This window comes from Lacerta agilis, chromosome 16 (genome assembly GCF_009819535.1).
Source record: "Lacerta agilis isolate rLacAgi1 chromosome 16, rLacAgi1.pri, whole genome shotgun sequence".
NCBI classification, from domain to species: domain Eukaryota; kingdom Metazoa; phylum Chordata; class Lepidosauria; order Squamata; family Lacertidae; genus Lacerta; species Lacerta agilis.
Window position 1 is genome coordinate 37386562 of NC_046327.1, and position 25996 is coordinate 37412557.

The 25996-nt window shown below is 48.2% G+C and overlaps 1 protein-coding gene across 2 annotated transcripts; it reads right to left on the reverse strand.

The window, feature by feature from the left end:
• Window positions 1–765: 765 nt before the first annotated feature.
• On the reverse strand, window positions 766–25179 carry PDZD4 (PDZ domain containing 4). 2 transcript variants are annotated; one of them, XM_033173006.1, is made up of 8 exons: window positions 24929–25179; window positions 11554–11825; window positions 9979–10069; window positions 8530–8607; window positions 7012–7074; window positions 6817–6918; window positions 4500–4610; window positions 766–2810 (listed from the first exon to the last, which is right to left on the reverse strand). In XM_033173006.1, the coding sequence occupies exons 1-8, from the start codon at window positions 24986–24988 to the stop codon at window positions 1476–1478; spliced, it is 2112 nt and encodes a 703-aa protein (XP_033028897.1). In that variant the 5' UTR covers window positions 24989–25179; the 3' UTR covers window positions 766–1475. The 2 variants fall into 2 exon arrangements, with proteins under 2 accessions (XP_033028897.1, XP_033028896.1); XM_033173005.1 differs by having other exon boundaries at window positions 8509–8607.
• Between the last annotated feature and the right edge of the window lie 817 nt (window positions 25180–25996).

The window sequence follows — 25996 nt, forward strand, 5'->3', positions numbered from 1 at the left end:
TTCTAAAACAGCTTCAAGCCTTTTCACTGTGATATGCACTAACCGGATTGTCGTGTAAAAAAATGAGTCAAATAAGCTACTTTATACCACTAAGCAGTAATTATTCCATCCCTATGGGCTTCCTCACTGCTCCTCTGACTAGTTCTGCAAGGTCTTGGGGTAGAGCCCTTCCCAGCTATGCTGCTTGAGATCCTTTTGATGAGGCCCAGGGCTTCATGCATGTAAAACATGTGGCTGCTCTGTTAAATCTATCTGGGGTGTTTAGAATAATAAATATTTATTTACTGTGCAAATAAATTGCATGTTTCCTTAGAAGCCCCATTAGCTTCAATGGAACATGCTCCCAGATAAGTTCTTATACGACTGCAGCCAGGGATTGCAGGAAGGGATGCTTGCAAGCTCTTGGTTGTGGGATGCCACCAGGATTCAGAGAGGGGTTTGGCTTATGCTCAGCTGCTCTGCAGCACTCTCTTCCCAAAGCAACCCCATTTTCAGTATTGGCCAGCATGTTACTCATTAAGTGTGTGTGTGGGATGTTTTGTAGGATTGTGCTACGGTGCGAAAGAATTTTCTGTTTTCTGGTGTCCTATACCACTGAGCTTCAAAAATAAAGGCCCCGTGAAACTTTTTTACTGTTTTTTGCAATGAGTAAAAAGTTTTCTTTTTATTGTAACAATGCAAGTTCAGCCTTGGATACAGGGTTTTACCACAAGCTCTCTGCTCCACAGTCTCCCCCCCCCAAGCTAGAGCCCCTCTCCATGGGGCAGGTGGGGTAAGCAGGTGACAGAAAATGCGGGAAGAGGACTGTCAGTTGCTTGTGGGATGAGCCGCCAGGGCCCAAGCTTCCATTTAAATAGAGAAATGAAAAAAGGAATTGAGATCCACGACCACAAAAGAGAAAAGAGAGAGAGAAAGAAAGAAAAAGAGGAAAGAAAGATGTCACAATATCCCAAGGGGAGGGGTGAGGAGTGCCTTCATTGGCCTTGGCCTGTACGGACGGGGTGAGCCTCCTCACTTTCCTTGTGCTCTGCATACTGCACAGAGAGGAACACAGCTGAATCCTTGTGCTTCCAAATGTGATGTGCCGGGGATAAGCTGGCAAAAGCTCTCTGTAAGGGTAAGGTGAGTGAGCTTCCCTGCACAATCACCTTCAATACAGGTAATCTGTGCCTTGGGATGGGGACAGACCTCTCGGTAGCAAGCTCCTGGTGGATGCAGGATCGGGGCTGTGGCCCCTCTTGCCCTCTGGTTCTTAAGGCTGCAAGGGACTCTGGGCTTACTGTCCCCCTCTAAATTTGGTTCAAAGAGCTCCATGGAGCTCTGGCAGCAAACGGCGAACAATTCCGTGGTGTGTTCAAAGAGCAAGCTTCCTGATAACAGAGGAAAGGATTGGCCCATCCAGTCGTCTTTCTCCAGCAAAGCCGGAGGGAAGGAGAACATCACCGCAACTCCTTCTGTTGCTCCTTCAAATGCGCTCAAACTGTGGTGACAGACAGCAGTGGGTTGTAAACTCTGCGCCCATCTGCAGAGCGAGTGCCATGCGCCAGCATCTCTTGGATGGTTATCCAGTTGTCCAGGATGCGCCGGCTCCGTTTCTTCATGGTTTTGCGGTGACTCAGGGCCAGGATGTTGACCTCGCCAGACACTCCCCGGGCTTCGCTGCCTTCTCGCTCCCTCAAGCAGTCCAGCCGGCTCTGCATCATGAACTCGCGGCGCTTCCGCTGCTCCCGGGCGCGGATCAGGTGCTGCTTCCGCTCCTCCTTGCTCCAGTACCGCCCCATCTTCATCTCACTGACTGCGTCGTCGTCCGTCGTCATGCCACTGCGCTCCTCGCGGATCTTCATGGCCCTGGCTTTGAGCAGCCGGTCCCTCACTGGCCTCTTGGCCACATAGCGCGTGCCATCGCTGCGCACCTTCACTTTCCACTCCATGCGGGGCTCTCCTTTGCCCCCCAGAGAGTCCTTGCATATGCTGGCTAAGCTCATTGGGCTGATGGGAGCGGGGGGCTCCTCCCGCTGCCGCCGCCCCAAGTACGGGCTGCCTTCCCCGGCTGCCTTGGGGCTGCGCCGCACCCGCTCTTCACGCCGGAATTTGGGCTGGGGTGGCGAAGGCGGGGCAGTCCGGTTGAGGTTGGGGGGCTCTGCCAGGCGGCGCAGGGGGCTCTCCAGCAAGGGGGTGCTTCGGCAACTCTCCCCGGTGTTGTAGGCACTGGTGCTGTCCTTATCGGAGCGTTCTGGCAGCTCGGTGATGTCGGACAACTCGTGTTTCTTCGGTTCCCCTTCCAAGGTATACAGCCCTTCCTCCTCCAGCAGCCAGGCCTTCATGCAGCGCTCGCGCAGCTGCTGCATCTTCTGGGCTCGCAGGATGTTGCGGCACTTGAACTCCAGGTGGCGGAGCTCCTCCTCCAGAAGGGCCACCTCGTTGCGGTTGACGTCCAGCGCAGCGCTCACCAGGCCCGGCTCGTTGCCGTTCTCCAGGTGACACTTTAGTTCCAGCAGCTCGCGGTAGCGCTCGTACTCTTCGTCAGTAAGCCCCGGCATCATGTCAGTGCCCACGGCGCTAGGTGGCTCCCCTGCCAGCAGAGAGTCCATGCTGTAGTGGAAGTCGCGGGGCTGCAGGCTAGGCCCAAATTTACGCAGGGTTCCCGGGGTGTTGGCAGCACTGGGTGCTTCATCTCCCAGGAGGTCATGTTCAGAGCTCTCCTCGTTGCGAGTGCTTTCATCAGTGCGGCCAACACCACTGTCCAGCTCCTGGCTGTTGGTCAGAGGAGTGGCCGGGTCTCCAGGAGGCTTTTCTTGTAAGGGTTCGTTCTATGGAGAAGGAAGGAGAGGGCACCATTCAGAGAAAAAAGCATGACCACCACCTTATGTCAGGCTTCTGGCCCAGAATTTCCTACATGACACCTTTGTGTGGCTCATAGACAGACCCCTGATTGGCAAGGAAGCTTCTACAGGCGCAAGGTTTTGAACTGGGTGAAAACTGAGAACCCGGCTGCACTTCAAGACTAACACCCATGTAAGCTGAAAAGACAGGCACAGAGGTTCTTCTAAACTCCCTTTATCAACCTGTAAATGGCTACAGAAATGTAGGGAGACAGTCATCCTCTTATTGGTGCATCTCAACCGATCATTCAAAGCCTATTGCTTCCCAGGTGCGAACAAAAATAATAGCAGCATTTCTCCCCTTCAGCAGCTTACTTGAGTGTAGGCATCAGAAGACTTGGGGTTTATAAAATCTGCATTGTTTTCCACTAGTGCAATTATGGCAGGGGATGGAATCAAGTACAAAATGCTGCTTGAGGGGTATGTGTGTGAAGCCCATTCCCTCCTGCACTCTAATACACCCTATTAGGGATACACTGGGATGACCAGTGTATAAGTTGCAACACAGCAGGGATCCTAACCTAATCAAGTGTCTGAGAGTCAGACAGGGCAGCCTTTCATTGAAGTCATTGCTAAACAACCTGGAGTTAGAAATTGCTGCTAGTCTACTGCAGTTCTTCCAGCAACATGAAAGTAGAGCTTGACCTAATACGTAAGGTGAGACACAGAGAAATGGAAGCAAGTAACTCAAGTGCATAATAAACTGAGAGAACTGTTGCTGCTCAGAGAAGGGAGCAGGAGATTACCAAATTACCAAACCAAGTGAAAGTACAGGCTTCTACCTTCCTGCCAAGTGGAAGCAAGGGCGTTGCGTCATATTGCAAACCTTTGAAATGAAAGTTTGGCGGCCAATCTAGCCACCCCCATGACCATTCCAGGTTGAGTCAGCTGGGATTTGCAGCAGTTGGGGCTGTAGCTCCATGCTATATGGTGTGCTCTGCGTCTGACGGGCAGCTTCCCCATAGCAATCGTGAACTAGGTGGACCAAAGGTCTGACTCAGCCTAGAGCAGCTTCCCCATCGGTTGAAAGCGAGCTTATCCTTCGATGCACATGATGAAGTGCTTCTCTAGACATTCTATCTGTACAGGATCCCACCATAAGTCACTCCCTATCAGGTAATACAATGTACCCCAGAGTTAACCCTTTGCTGCTTCTTGTGTCTCAAAACCCTGCAACACATACCATGTCCTAGTGTGGGGGAGGGGAACTGCATGTCTACAAGCTAAATCTGGTGCTCCAGGCCTCCTCTCTATTCTCCCTTTGGGACTCTCCTTGGGCCACACCCCTCTCCTCGGGATGCCCTCCTCTCTGGCCCTGCTCTGAACCCTCCTTTAGCGCTTTTTCCAGACTGGAAAATCTCTTTGAGTGGTGATGGTGCCTCTTGCCTGCCTGGATGGAGGTTGGGGAATTTTGTGGGGGATATATAGAAACCTCTGGCTTTCATGGGTTTGGAGTGTAGCCTTCTGTACAAAGATGAAAGCCTCATCCACTGCTCCATCTGCTTTTGCCTCTGGTCCCCAGAAAGTTGCCCAGGAGAGAACTCTTGGTTCTCCACCCCGACTGCTTTTCAGAGCAAACTGCTGACTACCCGCCACTTCCCCTTCTAGACCACACACCTGCTGGTCTGGTGGAGAAAGGAGCCGCCGGGGCTTTGTTCCGGCTTCATGTTCAGAGCCAAAGTCATCCAGGAAATCCTCACGGTCACTGTCCTTCCAACGCTTGGACAACTGGAAGGGTGAAGAGAATAACAGTGAACATGGCTGGGAATTCCACTGCCTCGCCTGGGATTGGAGACTTGGTTGCCCTCCAGATGTTGCTGAACACCCATCAGCCCCAACCAGCAAGACCAATGGTCAGGGATGATGGGAGATGTAGTCCAGCAACCCATGGAGGGCCCCAGGTTCCCTATCCCTGGCCTGACTTCATTGAGCCCCAATCAAGTGTCCTTGCATCAAATTCACACACTATGAACTTTTTCTTTCCAAAACAAGTGTGATATATCAGTAAGGGAGTGAAATCAAATGTGTTTTACGAAGCGTGTGTTTTTTGGGTAACTCTGGAATCATTGAGATCCGCATTCAAATCCTTGGGCCAGCCCCTGGTTCTCAGCCTAACCTACCGTCCAAAGTTGTTGCAATTGCAAAATGGAGGCGGGTGGGGGGGAAGAGCCATATACATATCTTGCTGAGAGCTCCTTGGTGGAAGCAACACCAGATTTAGGGCTGTGCGGGCAGTTCCGTCCCACAGGGCGCTGAGCCAAGGGGGCACAAAATTGAGAAGATATACTCTGGTTTCTCTTCAGATCGTATAAACTGAGAGGTTCCCTAATTGAGAAGAGTGATCTGGGACTGCCAAATTCAGGGTGCCATAACACCAAAGATGACCAAAGTCCATCCCCAGTGGAAAGACTGGATAAAAATATAAGCGAAGGGTGCTTGCACTGTGGGAAATGACCCCTTTCTCCCCTCAAGCCCCCCTAAATCTGTTCTAGGGGTTCCCCCAAGCCTTTGGAGCAGATTTGGGGAGGGGTGTGCACAGGGGTGTGCGGGTTGTAGAAGCAGAAATCCTTGCCCTGATGGGACAAGGCAGTTGGATACCACCCAAAATGCCTGGGGGGGGGGTGGGCAGGTGGAAAAAGTGGCCGCTGAAACTATCTTTCACCCAGGCTAACAAACAAGGTTCGGGATCCTATGCGTTTGCCTTGCAACATGTTGCTGCATAATCAGTTTGAAGTTTTCAATATAGGCTTGAGTAATACAAAGTAAATGAGATACAAAGGGAGCTCACCTTCTTTTACCAGGGCAGGGGCTTGGGGGGCTTATGGAAACTGACTTGCTGAGGAGGAGCTGCCGCTGCTGCTGCTGCATAAATGTCAACCCATCCCTGTCCTGGCTGACAGCCAAAGCACCTGGCTGTTTGAAATCAGACATGGCTTGATTATTCCGTAGCCATCCACTTTTGCCTGCAGGAGGACAGCAGCTGCTCCCAATATATATAATTCAATATTATTACCTGGGTTGCCTCTGCCCTTAGTCCGGCTCTGCCTACTTGCTTTATGCTTTAATTTTAAAAAAAATTAAAAAATGATGTTTGGAATTGGCACATGATCAGTTTGCCACAGTTTTCAATGCATATCTCCACAAAATTGCCAACATGGACCAGCACATAAGTACACTATTAATATAAATTGGTACAGAAATGAATCCTGATTTGATTGCACAAGGATTATTTTGTGCTGTGATTTAAAACCAATGTGCAGTTGTAAAAGGGAGAAAGCAACTAAAACTGCAGCCAACGGTGGACATACAGGCATATGACCCAAGTCCAGATATAGAGTGTGTGTGTGTGTGTGTGTGTGTGTGTGTGTGTGGTGTTAAAAGTTGAAGAATGGGTTGCTAATGCATCACTGCTGCTCTGGAAACAAGGGCAGCTTGTTCATAATTTTAAAATAAAGAGTGAGAAATTCAGATAGGGAGAATTTCACAAGCACCCCTAAATAAGAGTAGGCAAGGCTCACCAGCAGCTCACGCTCCTTCTCAGCATCAGGCAAGGCAAACAATAAATATGCCAGTCCCTTTGAGCCTCTCTCTCCACCCCCCTGACTGCAAGGGACATTGGTAGGAGACAGCCTACTTCCATGAAGCTCCATAACAAGCAAGCAAAGAGAAACTCAAATGCACCTGTTCCCTGGCAAGTTTCTTTCTTACGTGACAGGTTTCAACAGCTGAGGTTTGATCCACCACCCTATTCCCAAATCCTCTGACTTTGGGACCAGAGGAGGCTGCCTTACACAAACTCGGATAACTTGCACCAGTCTCTCCTTGCCCTACCTGAACATGCCAGAGATTGAACTTGGGACCTTGTGCTCTGCTACAGAGCTTCAACCCTTCTCCATTCACCTTCTGCTTCCTCATGCACCTAAAGACCTCTCACCTCAGTCTCAGGCCTAGCCAGCAGCAGAGAAATATTTGTCCGCTCCTCCTGGGTGAGAATTGCTACAGCCTCCTCCCGGTTTTGTACCTCCATGCCATTTATCTAGGATTGGAGGAAATGTATAGAAGGGCAAGTTTAAATTTGTGCGTTAAATTATCTTTCTTAACACCCACAACAGTCGCCCACAAGATTCACCTGGATTATGCGATCTCCTTCCCGGATTCGCCCATCCTTGGCAGCAATGCTGTTAGGATTTACCTGGCGTAAGAAAAATTAAATGAGCGTCAGAAGGTGAACTGAAGTATGCTGCTTCCTAGTTTCTCTTCCAGCCTGCTAAGAACCTGCTAATCTTTGAATGCTGAACAGAGAACCCAGGACCCCTGTCCACCCTCGTATCTGTAGCACAACACCAGACCTAAAATCCCTTCCCTCAGATACGAGCTTGAGCTTGAACTTGATTCTGCTCTCTTACATCCTGGAAGAAGTACATACATAAGGCCTGTTCCCTCCTGAGTGTGTACCACAGCACTCGGCAACGCAGAATAGGATTTGGAAGTGTATGGGAAATAACTCTCCATCTAATGCTAGTTGATCTCCAGAATTTGCTCTTTTCTAATGGGCTGTCTTGCCAGCTGCACACTGGCATAGCAAGGATACACCTGTTCCACGGAGCTCCTTGGGGGGGTCTTGAGCCAGTCATACCCTCTCTCAGCCCAATCACCAGCTAGGATTGTTGTGAGGGTAAAAAGAGGGTAGAGGGATGGGTGGGTGCTAGAATAAAAATGCAATACCTAAACGATTTAGAGTTAAGTGTCTTGCAAATTCCATGCCTGCTTTAAAAAATTATTCACAATTGCACCAAGAGATAGGAGAAACAGTTCCATCAATTACTGGAGAGCTCCTTGCCAGGATGCACAGTTTCAGGGAGCAGTTGATGAAAATGTCTTCATTTGACATCTTCAGCTAGGCAGGGTTCTCCAGATGGCACAGCCTACCTCTGGCTTTCTGCGATGGTAACTTGGTGCATTGCGTTTTCCCTGCCTCCAACTCTTTTCACAATAGCTATAAATTCAACAGTGCTTTGAGCCCAGAGCACCAAAGATGGCCCCTGGGATACTCCCCACACAGCAGCCCCTAATGTCCCTAGGGCATATGCAGCTAACGCCACACTTACAAGGGCCAATGGTTTGTAGTAATTTAAGATCATACTATGTGGTGGCATGGTAGCACTCCTGGTTATATTCAAAAGCATGCTCCTGGAGTCTTGACTTTGGGGGCAAAGTAGAGGCAATGCTGGTTGTATGAATGCAATGGACATGCATGGCTGTTAAAATGTAAAGCTGATGCACGGGGACCCTGAGCAGCACTCAGACTGCAGCAGGTGGAGAGACAGAGTTCAACCTGTGGCCCTCCAGACTCCAACTCCCATCAGTTCCAGCCAGCACAGCCAATAAACAGGAGATGACTAAGGTTCCCCATCCTTGGATTAACCCAATCCCGAAGAAATCTCCCTCCCTCCCCCCCCCCCTCACACACACGCTTATTTTTTGCTGCAGCAGCAATGAAACCTCCTGGAGCTCCTTACTCTCCATGGCTTCATAAACCTTGACAGCAGCTTCCTCCCACCACTTGCTTGCCTCTGCCTCCCCAGGCCACACATCGCACCCCACCAAGAGTTGCCCCCTCCCCCACCTCTCCAACGTAGATGCCTACATCGTCCTCATCATCAGTTCGGTAACAAACCATCAGGCCCAGCTTGTCCCGGTGACTGGATTTGTACAACTCCACCTCCTGTGGGATAGAGAAAGCACCAGGCAAAGTCACACACGGTTGCAAGTCCTGAGCCAAGGCAGGAGAAGAAGGTTCGTTTTCACAGACCTTCTCAAGTACATTTTAATGCTTCATTCAGCCAATCATAGCTAAACCGTCCCTTTAGTCTCTCTGAATCGGCCCTACTTAACTTTCCCATCTTTTCCTAGGTTTGCAGTCAAAGGTAAATAGTGCCCAGATCTTCTACAGGGGTCATTGTTACCATTATTTAAATTTATATCCTGCTTGGTAGTTGAGCGATGCTCAAAGTGGAACCATCTGTAACCACCTTAGGATCAGTTCACATCTGCATGTTCATCATTAACGTCAAGAATGAATGTGTGAACGATGCCCATCACAGAACAAGCTTATTCCAGGAAGAGTGTGGGTGCAAAACCCTTAAGGATAAGGATAACAAGTGGGGCTGGAGACAAACGGTTGCAGTGTCTTCTCCCTCCAGAGCAGGAGTGCTCCTGTTCAGGGTTCCAATCAGCCATTTCCCCCAAGCAGGGCATTCCATTTCCTCCCCTGATTCTGTTTTTTTCTTTTCCAGTTATTACTGTGTTTACTGAGCATCCACAGTCCTCTTTGGGCTGTGGAACTGCCCCCTTGGAATTGATTTTTAAAACTTCTTTGTACTTTTAACAAATTTTCAGATTCTCCTGAGTATGCTGAGGCCCCCTGTTGTTTTTCACTGGTCTCCTTTTGGTTACAATCCTGGTGGCACTCAGGACACCATACCTCGGCTCTTTCCTCACTCCAAGCTGCCTCTCGACAACATAGGACTGAACTCGCAGCAAGTGGTTATTAAATGGAAGCAAATGCTCATGTGGACCTGACCTAAGAGGGATGATGAAATAGGGCTCACTGGAGATATGAAGCAATGAGAAGCAAACAAGCAGAGCACAGGCCACCCAAGTGTTCTCCACAGTGCCACCAGTCTCCTCACTAGAAGGCAATATGTTGTGGAAAATACCTGCCTTGGTTTGAGGGGACCCTTGCGCAAGGCAACTTTGGGGTTAGCCTGGAGGAAGTGAGATTTGCCAGCTAAAACGTCTTCTATGCAAAGTTGAGAATGGCAGTCTCTAGGGTGGCAGGCTCTTTGCCAGCCTTGGCCTCCTTGCCAATGCCCAACCTTGCAGCTCTGTGCAGCCAGCCTGAGACTGAATGTCTTGTAGAAACACAGCACCACATTAAATAACTGAGCAGTGTGTTGCCATTTAATGGTACCCAGAATGGGCCACTCGACATGGTTTGCCTCACTCTACCTAATGGGCAGGGGGCCAGGCCCTGCTTCCTGATCTGTGGATATAAACCCAGAGACTGCCTCTTCCAGCTTCATCACATTCTCACCTCATATTCCAGCTCCTCTGCCCGCTCAGTCTCTGGGGCACCTCCTTCCATGAATTCCACAGGGTCATAATATTCGTGCCCAATTGAGGGGCTGTGAACAAGGAAAGGCATGAAGCAGTTAGGTGAAGCATCCATTTGCCACTCAGGACCACCGTTACCCTTAGAAAACTCCCAGAGCAATGTCTGCACATGAACTTTCAGCACATGCAAACTAGATGTGAAAACTTGATCCCGGGACCTTGAAACATGAGGCTTGGTGCCTGTGGTTAACACAGGGGTGAGGGGATTTCATCTGTACATGCATGTGCTTTTTAGCCAGGCTGCATAATATAGGAAAAGTGAACTCAAGAAGCCAAGAGCAGCTGTGACGGCTCCACAGCCCTGATGCTGGGAAAACAGACTCGTCATTTGAGAGTGAACAGGGTTGCCAGCTGATAAGGAAAATGGACTGGCCTGCTCTTGCGAAGACATTTATAGGCGTTCAGGTGTTGTTGTTGTTGTTGTTGTTGTTGTTAATACCCTACCCATCTGGCTGGGTTTTCCCAGGCACTCTGGGCTGCTTACAGCATATATAAAACATAGTAAAATATCAAACATTAAAAACTTCCCAATACAGGGCTGCCTCCAGATGTCTTCTAAAAGTTATGTATCTCCCTGACATCTGAAGGGAGGGCGTTCCACAGGGAGGGCACCACTACCAAGAAGGCCTTATGACTGGTTTGCTGTAACTTCGCTTCTTGCAGTGAGGGAACCAGCAGAAGAACCTCGGAGGAGGACCTCAGTGTCCAGGCTGCACTATGGGGGTGGAGATGCTCCTTCAGGTATACAGGGCCAAGGCTGTTTAGGGCTTTAAAGGCCAGCACCAACACTTTCAATTGTGCTCCATAACGTACTGGTAGCCAGTGAAGATCCTTTAGGACTGGTGTTATATGGTCCTGGTGGCCACTTCCAGTCACCAGTCTTGCTGCTGCATTCTGGATTAGTTGTAGTTTCTGAGTCACCTTCTAAGGTAGCCCCATGTAGAATGCATAGCAGTAGTCCAAGTGGAGAAGAACCAGGGCATGTACCACTCTGTCAAGACAGTCTGCGGGCAGGTAGGGTCTCAGCCTGCGTACCAGATGGACCAGCACCTCCATGGACAGCTGTGAGTCCAAAATGACTCCCAGGCTGTGCTCCTGGTCCTTCAGGGGCACAGTTACCCCATTCAGGACCAGGGAGTCCCCCCCCATCCACCCGTCCCCTGTCCCCCCAAAACAGTATTTCTGTTTGTCAGGATTCAACCTGGAGGGTGTTAGCCACCATCCATCCTCCAACTGTCTCCAGATACTCATACAGGACATTCACTGCTTTCACTGGTTCCAATTTAACATGGAGGAGAGGACAGAGCTGTGTTTATCTCAGTGCTGCTGAGTTCTGCATATTGAGCTGCTTTAAAATACACAACTACAGAGACTAGTTTAAAAACTGGCAACTCTAAAAGGACAGAGTAGTAGGAAGGGACCATGGGGCTATAACTGATTGAAGGGCATGGAGAGCGAATGCAATGGGGAAGGTTTTTCTTGGGGGAGCACTCACAGATCAGGCAGCCCATAAGGTTCCAAAGTCACAGCTGGGGGGCTTGGGGGATGCATCCTGCCTAGCCCCAGTAGGTGTTCAAAGGTGATGTCTGTCTGAGTTCCACTGTCCACCAATGTTGTGGGGTCCCCCTGGGGGGCAGCTCCTTCACTAGCCCCACCCCGGCTGCGGGGGCTTCGCCGCAACACCTGGATGACCAGAGGCTCTTTGGAGCACCGCAGGGCTTCAAGGGTTTGCTCCTGGGAGAGACGGGACAACTCCCGACCATTGACCTATAGAGGAAAGGAGGAAACAGACAGACAGACCAATAGAGCATTGTAGGTCCAAAGTCTGGTGCTTCTTTTCGCCAGTCCACTGAGAACTCCAACCCGCCCCCTCGGATAACATTATTCCCGAGGGATGTGTAAGAGATGCACTCATGTTGGGTTCTGCATCTGCTCAAGGTTTTGCTTCGCTGCCTCCTCTTCAAGAAATCTGAGCATTCGAAAAGTACCCGCACCATCCTTATCTGCCATGTGTAACCTGCAGCTCACTCCTCCACAGCTGACCACACTGTAACAAACAATCCCTCCTGCAGGGAAGGCCTCCACGTCTCCCCACATCCCATCCTGGCAATGCTTGCTTAGAGCTGATTCTCCTCCTCCTCCCTCTTCCATCTATGCAGTCTTTCACACACCCATTCACACCAGGTTTGCCCAAGACATTTTGCTGCTTGAAGACCAGGCAGCATATCCCCATTCAACCCACAGAAGCCAACAGCGGAAACCTGCTTCAAAAGTGGGAACAGGAGGGCTGCATCCTCTGCTGCATATAATTGAGGGGGTGAAGGACAGGCTACATGGCTCACACACAGCTCCATCCTCCAACAGAAGGGAATGGCTGGTCCACCTGATATTCCTGCCCTGCATATATACCCAAACTTCTGTTGCCGGGAGCATCTGCTTCATTCTAAGGGTAAGAACGGCACAAACATGAGTTCCCTTCTCCCAGCTGACAGTAGCGTTGCCACCTTTCAACAGGGCAAATTAGTAGAGGTCCAGCCATTCAGCTAGACGGATAAAACAAGCAGAATGTCAAGGGGCTTACTGCAAACATGCTGATTCTAGCAACATGTACTTTAATTATTTTAATTACAGTATAAGGATAAAAGAGAAATGCCTTGTGGCCTTTAGAACTTCTTATTATTCTACAATACAATTTCAGTTTTCAAATTGAGCATTACAGTGCACCGGGGGTGCTTGAAAACACACTCTCTCTCTCTCTCTCTCTCTGTGTGTGTGTGTGTGTGTGTGTGTGTGTGTGTGTGAGAGAGAGAGAGAGAGAGAGAGAGAGAGAGAGAGAGAGAGAGAGAGAGATCATGCAGTTTGAGACACACACACCCATTTCATAGAATCAGAGAATTGTAGAGTTGGAAGTCCAACCCCCTGCAATGCAGGAATCTCAACCAAAGCATCCCTGACAGATGGCCAGCCAACCTCTGCTTTAAAATCTCCAGTGGAGGAGAGTCCACAACCTCCTGAGGGAGTCTGCTTCACTGCCGAACTGCTGCTGTTCAGTCGGAATCTCCTTTCTTGTAACTTCAAGCCATTGTGACCAGTCACCTGTGTCATCCACATAAAATATACTTTGGTTGTTTATTAGGATTTTGTTTCCTATGCATAATTACTATCAGGGCTAGTACCAGACTTTGGGGGACCCTTGGCATAGTACTGGAATGCCCACTACCAGTCAGGGCAGGTACTGCATAGTCCTATCTGGACGACAGATCTATAGGCATTACATTTCGGGTTACTTAAATGGTGGACAGCCACCAGGGGTGAGAGCCAGTGGCCAACCTGGCTGACTGCTGGCATAAGGACTGATTACCAGCAAAGACACACACGAAATGAATGAACTCCATATTGGGAGTTTCCAATAATTCTGGAGAGGACCACCAAAAACAAGGGCATCCCAGGGATGTTATGAACCAGTGGCATCCTAGTTGACAGGTGCACTGATGTTAAGTCACACTATCTGTCTAACTCTTCCACCGAGAAGCTCAGTGCAGCTTATAGAAAGCTATTTCATTGTTTCCTCACACCACAACCCTCTGAGGTAGGCCTAGTTCTCAATGAAATGGAAAATCTGTGTGAGCTACACCACAGCCACTTATGACCGCAGCTGGGGACTCATCTGAGTGAATACTCTTTCAGCAAAATAAATAAACGCCTTTTTTTGCACATAAAAATCTTGCAGGGAAAGGGTTCAATTAGAACTCCATCAACGTACCTCTATGCCCTGTGATACAAATTGCAAACTCCAAATCCTATACTTAAAACAATGACAACTATTTTGTTTGAATGTCTCATTCAGTGATCCAAGCCACACTCTTCTCATGCCAGACAATGGCCAGTTTTAAACTTGAATAATTTTTGTCTACCATGCAGCTGTTAAGGGCACAGGGGTGCTTCCAGAAAATATGACAGACCTACTACTCATGTCTAGGGCTGCCAACTTCTCTTCTGGAAAGGTTCCCTGTCAACTCTAACCTCAGGGGTTCCAGAGGGATAGGCCTGTTAAGCAGTGTCAGAAATCCCCCAGGTGCCAGGTGTGTTTTGCTACTGGCACAGGTCCAATTGCGACCATGTGAAGATCTCTGGATGCCAGGTTGGTGACTGACATCTCCCCCTGACTGGCCTCTCCAGCTTTCTTAAGCAGGTAAGCGGAAGGGCATATTTATTGCATTTATATCTGACATTTTTCTTCAAGGAGTACATGGTTCACTCCCCCCCTCCTTGGTTAATCCCTACAACAACCCTGTGAGGAAGGTTAAGAGGCTGTGACTGAGTGGGGATTTGAACCCTGATCTCCGACACTCTAACCACTACTCCAAACTGGCTTCCTAGGGTACTTCTGCTATGGGGCAGATATATAAATTAGGTAGGTAAATAAATAAATATGGGGAAAGCAAAATGTCTCTTAGAGAAGGATCTGAAATATCTTCCTTGAAGCTTGAACTTGTTTCATTCTGGATTGCTTTATTTGATATTTTAATTTGTTGTAAAGCACTTTGATATTTTTCTCTTTAAAATATAAATCTGTATATAAACAAAATGAATAATAATAATAATAAAAAATTTCATTGTAAAAAAAGATGGCACCTAAACATTCTGTTCTGGCAACCATAACCATAACCATAACGTGCCATTTGGTGATTTAGCTGATATACCTGAGTTTCTAACACTACCTGTAAGTCTGTGGCAGCAAAAGCAATCTCAAGATTGTTGTAACAGGAGTGACACTCACTTACTCAATATGAGTTTACCCACCTAAGGAATTACATATCTTGTACTACCACGCCTCCTCCCTGAACACTTTGGGCCATTTAAAGGTACCAGCTTTTCTATTCTGGTGCCAAACCAGGCCTAAAACCTAGTGAGGACCAAGAGGCAAGTGGTGAGATAAAAAAAATGGCAAGGAAATTCTGCCACAAAATCTGGCTGGAAGCCTAGTTGGAGCCGAACAGCAGGCCAGCTTGGGGAAAACCTGCTCCTTTGTTTACCAACTGGTATTCAGATGGATAGATGGATAGGAAGCTGCCCTATACCAAGTCAGACCAGTCAGTATTGTCTGCACTGACAGGAAGCATCTCTCCAGGGCCATTCCCAGGCCTACTTGCAGGGATTGAACCTGAGATTTGTACCACTGGTGTGGCTCTTTCATGGAGCTTCTGTTTAGCAATCACAGTGGACAATCACTGATACAGCACTTGTGTACACCACTTACAGAGTTTTAGGACTAGATGGTCTATAAATCTAACAAAATCTTTGCTGATAAATCAATCAATCCTCCATGAATTTGTTTCAAGCCATCTGAGGCCTGGCCAATACATACAAAGTAAGGATAAGGTAGCAAAATCCTGAAGTGGGAGAATGACTTGTACCAATGTAAATGATTTCAAGCTGGGGGGGGGGGACACCAAAATTTCAAAGGCTCCCCTCTAAGAAATTCCCTGCAAATAGAAAACTAATTGAAGCAGGAGCAGACTGGGACACAATTCTTCTCCCTGATGTGCTGCAGAGAATAGGTGAGAGGGTGGGAAGTATTCCACCCCGCCCAGTGGAGGGAATATGGAAAAAGGACCCCCCCCACACACACACAGTTTGCAATGATACAGCCTCTACACCAGGGGTTGCCAATGTGGTGCCCTCCAGATGCTCATGAGCTCCAAACTGCCATCACCCTCCACCAGCATGGCCAGGAGCCAGGGATTGTGGGAGGGTGCAGTCCAACAGTCAGGGGCGTAGCAAAAAAATTATGATTTTTTTTTTTTGTGAAAATGCCTGCTCCAAAGGTCTTATCTTACTATACTAGGGATTATATAGCTATATATTAAATTCCATGCATATCGGTTAATATCTTGACCCTCCTCCACCAAAATAGCTGTTTATTTGGCTGTTTTCCTATGTCATGAAGGCTGAAATTTCAGTTCAGATAACACTTACTGTTCCCAAACCTAACCCTGTGGAAAGCCATCTAATTAGACTTTAATTTGATTTTGAATTTTTTTAAGGAGGTAATTTAATTATTGTTGATTTTATACCAATGTTATGTATCTGATGTTAGCCACCCTGAGCCCGACTTCGGCTGGGGAGGGTGGGATATAAAAAAAGTTTTTTTTATTATTACTTGTTATTATTCCTTTGTAAGAAAATATGAAATAACGTAAAACCATTTTTGCGGGGGGGGGGGGAATCAATGGGGGGGTTGACAAGAAATTTCTGCACCGGGTACCACCTGACCTTCCCATGCCTTGGGGGGGGGGGACAATTTTTTTTTTTTTTGCCCCCGGGTACCAATTTACCTTGCTACGCCCCTGCCAACAGTATCTGGAGGGCACCATGTTGGCTACCCCTGCTCTGCTCCATGACCTCAGGGCTCCATCACCTAGGGTGGCTAGATGGAAGAGAGGAGAAGAACGATCCTGCACCTTTATATAAAATGAAAGATGGAAGCCATGCCTGCTAAATTTCCCTCTTCTGCACATCTATTAAAGGTGCAGAAGGAGGAACTCTGTGTTCCCTGGCATCTGTCCACCCTATAGGATAGGTGTGTGCACAGGGAGGGCCTTTTTGAAGGCTGAAACTGCTGGTTTACACAACTGCTTTGTTCCAGGACATGTGATGAGGCAACGGGCCCCAATCCTGCCAGGGGTTACTGACTGTCAGCCTCATGAGCATGTAAACAAATTGGAGTCTGTTTCAGGGGATGTTGTCACAGGATAACTGATCATGTAAACAAGCCATTACAGCAGTGGCAGTAAAATAAGATAAGGGACTTGCTTACACATTCAGAGATTGCTTCAGAGGTTGTCGCAGGGTTATTATTATCCCCTGAGGCAGAAGTCTCTGTTTACACATAGACAAAGAATGCCAGGGTGCATTTTGGACTTGAATCCCTGCTACCTTGGACCACTCAGTTAAATTTTGTCTGCGGAGAACTCTATACTCTTGTTCAACATTTGCATGTCTGGCAGAAGAGATTCCAGAGCCCTTGACTTTATCAAGGGCTCTATCCTTGCCTTTAACCTCACTTCAGTTGCTGATTTGCCCCCAATTACAGAAGCAAGTTAGAGGCCAAAACAAAGTAGAGGGTTGCTATCCCAGGGTAGCTGATTATGTAGCTAAGCCCAAGTACTTCAGCTCATAGAATAATTGTAAGGCTATGGCATAGTGGATCATCTATGCTTTTAGATATGCTTGCCAGCTTTTTAAATTTCTGGAATTGTGCCTAAGTTCTTAACAGCAGCAAGATAAGAAGAAATTCAGTCAGTGTATCATTTCTGAACATTTCTGTCTAAAGCTTAGGAAATGTTTCACCTGCTGAATTTCTGGTACATAATTAAAGACCCGAATGAAAAAAACCACCCTTGTAGTGTGATTTGCCTCAGCACAAGCAAACACCCAAGACATCCCTGATGCTCTCAAGTATCAGTATGTAAAGATCACGAAATGTTCCACTACCCCTCATTCAAACATTTATTTAATCTCCATTTTATCACTCCTCTTTCCAGATGGGAACCTGAAGGGGAAATGAAGTCATTCAGGTTGTCCCCGGACTAGGTAGTATCTGATACTGGCTGTCAAACTCTTACCTCTATCATAATCCAAACCTGGCAGTTTGTGGTCCATTTTGTCCTTGCCAAAGGACCATGACAACACGCCCAGTTTCCTATATGCACAATGCTCTCTCATGCACGTAACTCAACAGACTGCAGTTATTGTGGGAACCTACACAACAACCACTTCATTATGCGTCATGGGTTGATGCATCCTGTAGGTGCGTCATTGTACATTGTATACCCTCACAAAGTGTGCAGAGCAGTTCTGTGTATTGCGTTGCCTTTTGCTGCACAGTGTTGTGTGCGTCTCCCTCTCTTTCTCCATCACTGCAGCTGCAGTTGCCATGGAAACTAGAGTGATTGATACAGGCATCCTGCAGCTGGGGAGAAGGAAAATATGGGGAAAGGGGATCAAAAGCCGAGCAAATCTCCTCCCCACTCCCTCTCCTCAAAGTCAAGGGTATCATTAATTCCCATTTCCTCTTCCACTATGAAATATGGGGTGGGGGGAGCCACCAGGACGGCAGATGGATTGCCTCTTCAAATGGAGGGTCATCCCCCAGAACTGGAGAGGGAGAGCTGTGGGCCGGAGTGGAAAATAACTGATGATGAGGAATCCGAAGGGCTATAGGGTGGAGAAATGAGGCTGCATGTTTAAAAGCTTGGAATGAAGACCCTACACTGGCGGTTTGGGGAGGGGCTGTGGGTGGGAATGAGGAAGATGTTCTCTGCCTCAAAAAGACCCTGCAGGAATTTATAACAAATGCTAATCACATTCCTGCAGGCAGGTCTGGAATGAGATCCAGCCTCAGGCCTTCAGCAGATGGTTCCCACAGCTTCCCTTTGTGTGTTTCTTTTCTTCTTCATCTTTCCCAAACTGCCTTTCCAGCAACTCTCCACGCCTCTCCCCCTCCCTCCAGATCCCGACTCTATAAGCCTCCTGGAGAGCCTTTTCTCTAATGTATTCTCCGAAGCCTTGGGCGCTTCTTATGTTTTATGATTCCTCCTAGCTTTGACCAAAAGCTCCCCCATTCCCTTTCTGCAAGAATCTCTGGCTACGGACCAGCGTTCGAATGCGCAGCCTTGTCCCACGCAGCAGCAGAGAGCGTGCAAGCGAGGGGTGGTGGTGGTGAAAAGGCATTTAATTATTTTTGTGTGAACATGTGGTTGGGTCTGGGGTGTAGAAATGTAACCCTGTATTTGAGTAGTACCTATGAAATCTCAGGAATCATAGCAGTTGTGACTTTGTAGACGTATGGCATTGTTTGCATGTGTAACTACTGTGTGTGTGTGGTGTGTGTGTGTGTGTGTGTGTGTGTGTTATATTCAGATCTCTGTTTTTGTCTGGTCTCGGTGTGTGGGTGTCCGTCCAGAGAGTGTCTGCAAAGGAACTGTCTGGAAAAGTAATTATTTGTGTGAGTAATGCGTGTATGTGTACACACACAGAGAGAGACACAGAAGAGTTTAGCCAATATTGCAAGAGGAACAGTGTTTACTACACTTTTATGGTCCTATTTCCATCCCATCGCCTTGTGATAAAAGGAGCTATGCCCTATTTTGTCCATTTCTCTTTGTGTCTGGCGCTGATGATTTAGATAGGGCATATACCGTATTTATGTCACTAGGTTTATATCTCACCTGCTTTGCGTGCATTCTACAGGTGTGCTCGGTGTTTTGTGTCTAACCTAGTTTGCATGTGATTTCATTGTTGTCTTTGGTCTTTTGTACGAGGTGTTCATCCAACTGAGTTTCTCAGAGAACCCATGCACCAGGCATTTCTCTATCACAATCTCTTTAAGCAACAACTTCAGAGAAGTTCTCTGTGACATCCTCAATAAAGCAGTTTAATACTCTACTCAGGACCATGACACACTCTTAAGCCACAAGTACCAATATGTATGCCCTCTGTGGAAAACACATCACCAGCCAGCCTTGTATTTTCCAACTTTCCTTTACCAGAGCAGACAACCACATACTAGACAAAATTTGTCCTAGTGAGTCTCCTGAAGTCAGAATGGTGACAGGAGGCTTATCTGAGGTCTTCAAATGGAGCAAAATAATGTCTCTGAGAAACTCAAAAGCAGAGCGTGAAAGTAAACATCGCCCGTTGATGCCTGGCATTCAAAAATCTACTGACTGAACATTTCGCTATCATAGCTAATAACCATTTGCTAGGCCTCTCTTCTAATAACCTGTTTTTAAAAAGCCTCCTTTTTAAATAGCCATCAGGGGTAGACTTTGGTAACATGGTGCCCCAAGTGAGCACAAGTTATTTTCACAATAATTCCTTTTGGTACAGTTGCTTTTATGGATCTTCTCAGTAGGTACCTGTATGATTTTGATATTATTATTATTATTAACCCTCTCAGTTCAGCATCCTGTGCGGCAGAACCGCTGGCACCACCCAAACCCAGTGCTGTACAGCTACCTGCCATCATCTTGTGGCTATAAACTCCAGAATTAAGTAAGCTACTGAAGCTCACACATCCTGGATCTGAGGGTAAGAAGCACAAGAAAATACCAGTAATCTTGTGTGCTTTGAGACACGGGTGGCGCTGTGGTCTAAACCACTGAACCTAGGGCTTGCCGATCAGAAGGTCGGCAGTTCGAATCCCCACGACGGGGTGAGCTCCCATTGCTCGGTCCCAGCTCCTGCCCACCTAGCAGTTTGAAAGCACATCAAAGTGCAAGTAGATAAATAGGGACCGCTCCAGCGGGAAGGTAAACAGCATTTCCGTGCACTGCTCTGGTTTGCCAGAAGCGGCTTAGTCATGCTGGCCACATGACCCAGAAGCTGTCTGCGGACAAACGCCGGCTCCCTCGGCCTGTAGAGTGAGATGAGCGCCGCAACCCCAGAGTTGTCTGCGACTGGACCTAACGGTCAGGGGTATCTTTACCTTTGTGTGCTTTAAAGATGCACAAGGAAGGTAACATAGAGCAAAAGTGGATAAAACAGGGTAGCCCTGCTGGCCAGTAGGTAGCCACCACCAACCAATGAGAAATATGTATCCACAGCCCACTCCCACCCCCTGTGTCTGTTATAACCAGTGCTTTTTTCTAGAAAAATAGGTGCCACTACTCACCATGCAGTTGTTACAGTAAGTGCCACACTTTTTAACAAGAACTGCAACAAAAAGAGATGCCAGTACCCTTGAGCACCCCCTGGAAAAAAGCACTGGTTATAACTAGGGAGTATCAATAAGATCAGAATTAACTAACCAGTAGCCTTCCAGATGTTGTTAGATTACAACTCCCATAATCTCTGGCCATGGGTCATGTTGTCTTGGGTTGATGGGAGTCCAACAACATCTGGCAGGCCACAGGTTCCCCTGTGATGTCCTGTATTGATTGGGAGGAACCTGAGAAGATCACAGTTCTATTTCATCAACCCCTGGAAAGCGGATGGAAACCAGAAGTCAGTTTGTATGTCCATTGGCGACTCATCACTTAAGATTACTCAATGCTTCGTGACTCAGACAAATATGTGAATTGGCTCCATTGAAAAAACCGTGTGTACAATGTGCTATGAAAGCTCCGTGGCTGCGATACTTGGTTTGTGATTGCTCAGACATGCATGTGAAGTCTTACACTTGATGCTGCTGTTAGCAGGTGGTGAACAGGCACTGTAGAATCAACCCAGGCAGGGAGGGACTCAAAAACACATCCCTTCGCAATGGCCCCACAGATCACTCTTAGCACTTTGAGAACAAATGACCTGTGAACTTGACAGGCACAATTCCAAATCCCAGGACTCCAAGTGTAAGAAGCATCTTGCCTGCTGTCAGAGCCGGGGAGGAACCTGGAAAACCTGGGTTCCAGATCTGTCTGAGTAAGTTACTCACTATCCTACAGCCTTTGTCCCTCATTTGTCAAACAGGAACAACAGCCACTTCCCTCACAAGGCAAAGATAGAGTTGTAAAGCATTTACGAATGGTCTACTCTTACACAGTATGGAAGTAGTAAAAACTGGCAAATGTCACTTGACATTAGAAATTCCTCATATTCATAAAAATATTTCACAATCAAGTTCTTAGACATATCCCTGGACGTGTAAGTTGGTGATCTTTGGAAGTTACATCTATAAGTGATAAATTAAGTGTCTGCGAGAAATTGACCCATTAACTATGGCATATGCCACTATAGGTAGACTGTCTTCATTAAAACGAGAATGTGTGAAGAAGCAACCCTTAAAAACCAGGCCATTATTAATTCACAATTTAATGCTAATATTGTATTCAGAACTTATTACTTGGCTCTCCATGAAACTTGTTATTAATTATTTCTGATCACCCACATTTGTCACAGCCAGGAGCAAAACAAACAAAATCCTTCAACTTTCTAAATTTGCTTGTTTAAATAAGCAAAAATCTGTCTAGTCAATGCATTTCTACTTTTGAGCTTCCTTGATTTCCTGTGCTCTAGATTGAATATGTAAGCAAACTCTAGTAAATGAAGCCATAAGAATATGAATCAGCAAAGGTTTTCTGAAAAGGTTCCTGATGGCAGAAATTTTAATCTAGAGCCTCATTTCCAAAACGAATCTTTCAATGCTATTGATAAATTTTAATAACTATGCTTACAGCTTAGCTTGGAATAATTAGCTTGAATACCACCAAAGAAAACTCAAAACCATTTAAACTGGACAAAATATACAGAGAGAGAGAGATTATTGTAGCTAGTACTGGAATAACTTGTGATAAAGGGCAGGATAGGTAGGTAAATAAACGTCTCATGGTCACTCTCCAAAGTAACCAAGAGATGAGGCAATGCAAGCAGAGGAGCAGTAGAAGCCTCGGTTCTCCAGGTCTGTCCCTGTCCCTCCACTTTTTGGAAACTCAGCCTGAAAGACAGGGCTTCTGATGAAGTTAGATGGGGTGGGAAACAGCAAGAACCCCTGTGCACCTTTCATGTGGCAATGCTCAGCCTCTCCCCATTCCCCTTACATAGTAATGCACACTTAGTTAGTTTTGTTATAAAGAGACAAAGGCAGGAATGACTTCCAGTTATCTCAGTCTGAGAAGAAGTACGCTTTGGAAGCAAAAGCTTAGTTCATAACAATATTGGCCCTTCTCTGTAAAACAGCGGTGTGGAACCTGTGGTCCTCCAGATATTGTTAAACTCCCATCAGTCCCAGCCAGAATGCCAGTGATCAGGGATTACAGAAGATGTTGTCAGAGCCATAGGTTCCTCATCCCTGCTTTAAAAGATTACCATGAGACCATTAGCTAATCTGACCTTCCCTATTGGAAGGAAATCTGGTTCCCACTATTAAAACGGAACTGGAATTATGAAAGAACATACACATCCCTTCAAAGTAGTCCTTGCACACGGTAGACTAAATACAAAGACTGCCAGGGCAAAAAAGAAAGCAGTTATTGACATGACTCAAAAGAAGAGGGAACTTTGAAGGCAAACACCATAGTAACACAACATGAACTTCTTTGCTAGATTACTGGTTGCAATGTTCAAGTAACAGCCCAAAGGAAAGGAAGGGTGCTTCCAGAGATGGATGTTTAGTGTGGGATGGGGGCTCCCTGTGCATGCATTTTCTCCACAGTGTCTACACAATGTCTTTGTCATCAAAATGCCAGCTGGTAATTCCCTCCCACTTTGGTCCAGAAATCTGGTACTTAAAAAAAAAAAACCTGTTCCCAACAACCCATTTGCAATATCTGAAAGACTCGTTTACAATATTACGCCGTTGTCTAGAAGACCCAAACATGCATGCTTTCTCTCTGTGTGTAAATATATGTAATACTGAATATGCAGATATACATGGCATTGCCCATATATATATATATATAAGTAGTTTTGTGGAGGGGTGTCAGGATAGTAGGTGAAGATGTTATGATCACCTATACAGTACAGCATAAACCATAACTTTGGGGTCATTTCTCTCACTACACATGGCAGGCTTATTTGCACTTGTACACTGCCTGTCAATGAATAAACGTCAAGGGAAGAGATTTAAAAGCAAGCCAAAAGAAAAGATACTGTCTCTTTACTGTGCAAACAAGAACAGTTATGTCCAAATAGCCAGTACAATGCACACTTGCAAATATACTGATGCCCATACACACCACACACACACACACACACCACACACACACAGCGCATCTGGGGGGCACCATGTTGGCTACTCCTGAGCCTAGACACCCCTCCTTCATTCTACCTCAAGCCTTTCTCTGTTGCCCTGAGTCCCAGTGCCTCAACCAACAGATCTTACAGGACCAAGTTGGGGATATGGGAAGGTGCCTTTGTACCTGTGATCTGGGTGGGGGAGTAGGGTAGGTGGAGACCAGGATGGATGGAATATATAAATGGGTTAGAGAGGGAGGTGGGGGAGAGAGTGAGCAAAAAGAAAAATGTGAATGAACACAGGCTGATGCAGACAAAAAGAAGGGGGAGAGTCTGAAAATAGATTACCTGAACAGGCAGAGAAAGGGCAGGCGGGTTAAGCAGATTCAGAACCATACAAGGATTGAGGGATGGAAAGGAGAGTGAGTGAGGATGAATGGATGGATTGGGGAGGGGGGGGGGACTGCTGGTGAATGAATGCCTGCCTCATGTGAGTCTGTCCCATTCCCTCTCAGACCCTTCCTCATCCTTTGCTCCCACCCTCAGCTGCCCTTTGCCATTCCTCACAATTCCTCTTTCCCCTTTCTTCTTCTCTTTCGCAGAAGCCCCCCTCCCCATTATTTCAGGCACTGTGTGGCATGGGAAAATGGGGGGGGGGTGGAGAGTTGGAGAAGGACCAGTTGCTAGGCAACCTCCCCCTACCTGCTCCCCTCCCCCACTGCAGTATCACACCCCCCCCTCCAATGCCACAGAACCTCCTCCCCAGAAAATCAGGGATTCCTCCCCTGATGTGTCCCCACTCCAATAATTCCAATAATTCCAGGCCGCCTTCTCTTTCCACAGTGCCCCCTCCCCTCATTCTCCACCCCTTCTCCTCCCTTCCATTCAAAGGGCTCTTTCTCACGTCCAGGATAGTCACCCCACCCCACCGAACCCACCACCCAGGAACCCCTGGAAACTCTCGCCAACCTTTCCGAGCCTTCCTTGTCCCCAGACAACCCCCTGGAGCCACAGCCCCCCCTTTTATCCCCACAACTACCACAAACGCGCCATAGGCAACCCCTTATCGCCCCCGCCCTACCCCATATGCAACCTACCCCATTCCCCTTCCTTCACTCCCAAAGGGCTTCCCGTCGGTCCACCCCTCAACCCCATCTCTTCTCCTCTCCCCCCCCCCTCCGCGAGGTCCCCCTTACCTGCAGCATGACCCTATATTGTTCCTCAGGCTTCTCCACCACACACATGTTACATCCCATGGCGAGGCCGCGGGAGGGGGCGGCACCGAGGGGGGCTCGCAATTTGGGAGGAGGGTCAGCTCGTGGGGATCCTACAGGTGGGGGGCGCGGGGCGCTCGCTCTCCCGGCCCCCCCACCACCCTGGCATAGCCCTGGGCAGGGAGGCTGGGGGTGCCCTCCGGTCGCTGCACCCCATTCAACCCCCGGGGGGCATGGCGGCGGCGTGGGGTGGGGTGGGGAGAGCGGTGCTGGGAGATCGGCTTGCCCCTTCCATGGGGGTCAGCAGGGGTCCCCTCCCGGAGGAGCAGCGGACGGGGCGGGCCGCCTGCCGGTCTCTGCCGCGGCGAAACGCGCGCGCTCGTCCGCCGTCTGGTCTGCCCGCTCCTTCGCTCCGATTACCAGAGGGAGGGGAGGGGGACGCGGCGGCGGCGCCTGATAAATATGGATGACTTCGGGGAGGGGGCGAGGCGAGGCGAGGGGAGGCGACTCCGAGCCCGCCCGAGTCGCTGCTGGCGCGCCGGTGCCAGGTCGCTCGCCGGTGCCGTCCCTCTCGTGCTGCGTCGCCAGGTCTCGGCCGCGCTTCGTTGGCCCCCCGCGCGGGCGGCTCTTCTCTCCCTTCTGTCCCGCATCTCCCCGGCCCCTGCGCGCCACGGGGCTGCTGCTCGCTCGTCGATTCCTTTCCCGCCAGAGCATCTCTCCGCTCTCTTCCAACCTTCTGCCCTTCAGACGCCCGTGCTCCTTAACAGATATGCCCATATTTGGGGCACAGGCGGAATCTGGCCCGCCACCTCCACGTCGTCCTATTCTTTCAGTGACCCCACTCTAGAGAGCCTGCTATCATGTTATTATTAACACGGGAGAGGGACGTCAGAAAATGGGCAAAGAGGCCAAGGACTGACCACTAAGAATGGGTGCGGTAAGTATGGCTCCTTGGCGGTGGAGGAACTCAGGATCCTAGGTTCAAGCACCACTTGGGCATTGCAGGGGGTTGAACTAGATGACCCTCCTGGTCCCTTCCAACTCTAAAAT

Coding starts and splice junctions, on each gene's coding strand:
- PDZD4 (XM_033173005.1), bottom strand. CDS start 24,988: ATGGGATGTAACATGTGTGTGGTGGAGAAGCCTGAGGAACAATATAGG. Junction 8,608..9,978: donor CAGAGGAGCTGGAATATGAG/GTGAGAATGTGA, acceptor TCTATCCCACAG/GAGGTGGAGTTGTACAAATC. Junction 7,075..8,508: donor TAGGCATCTACGTTGGAGAG/GTGGGGGAGGGG, acceptor TTCTTACGCCAG/GTAAATCCTAACAGCATTGC.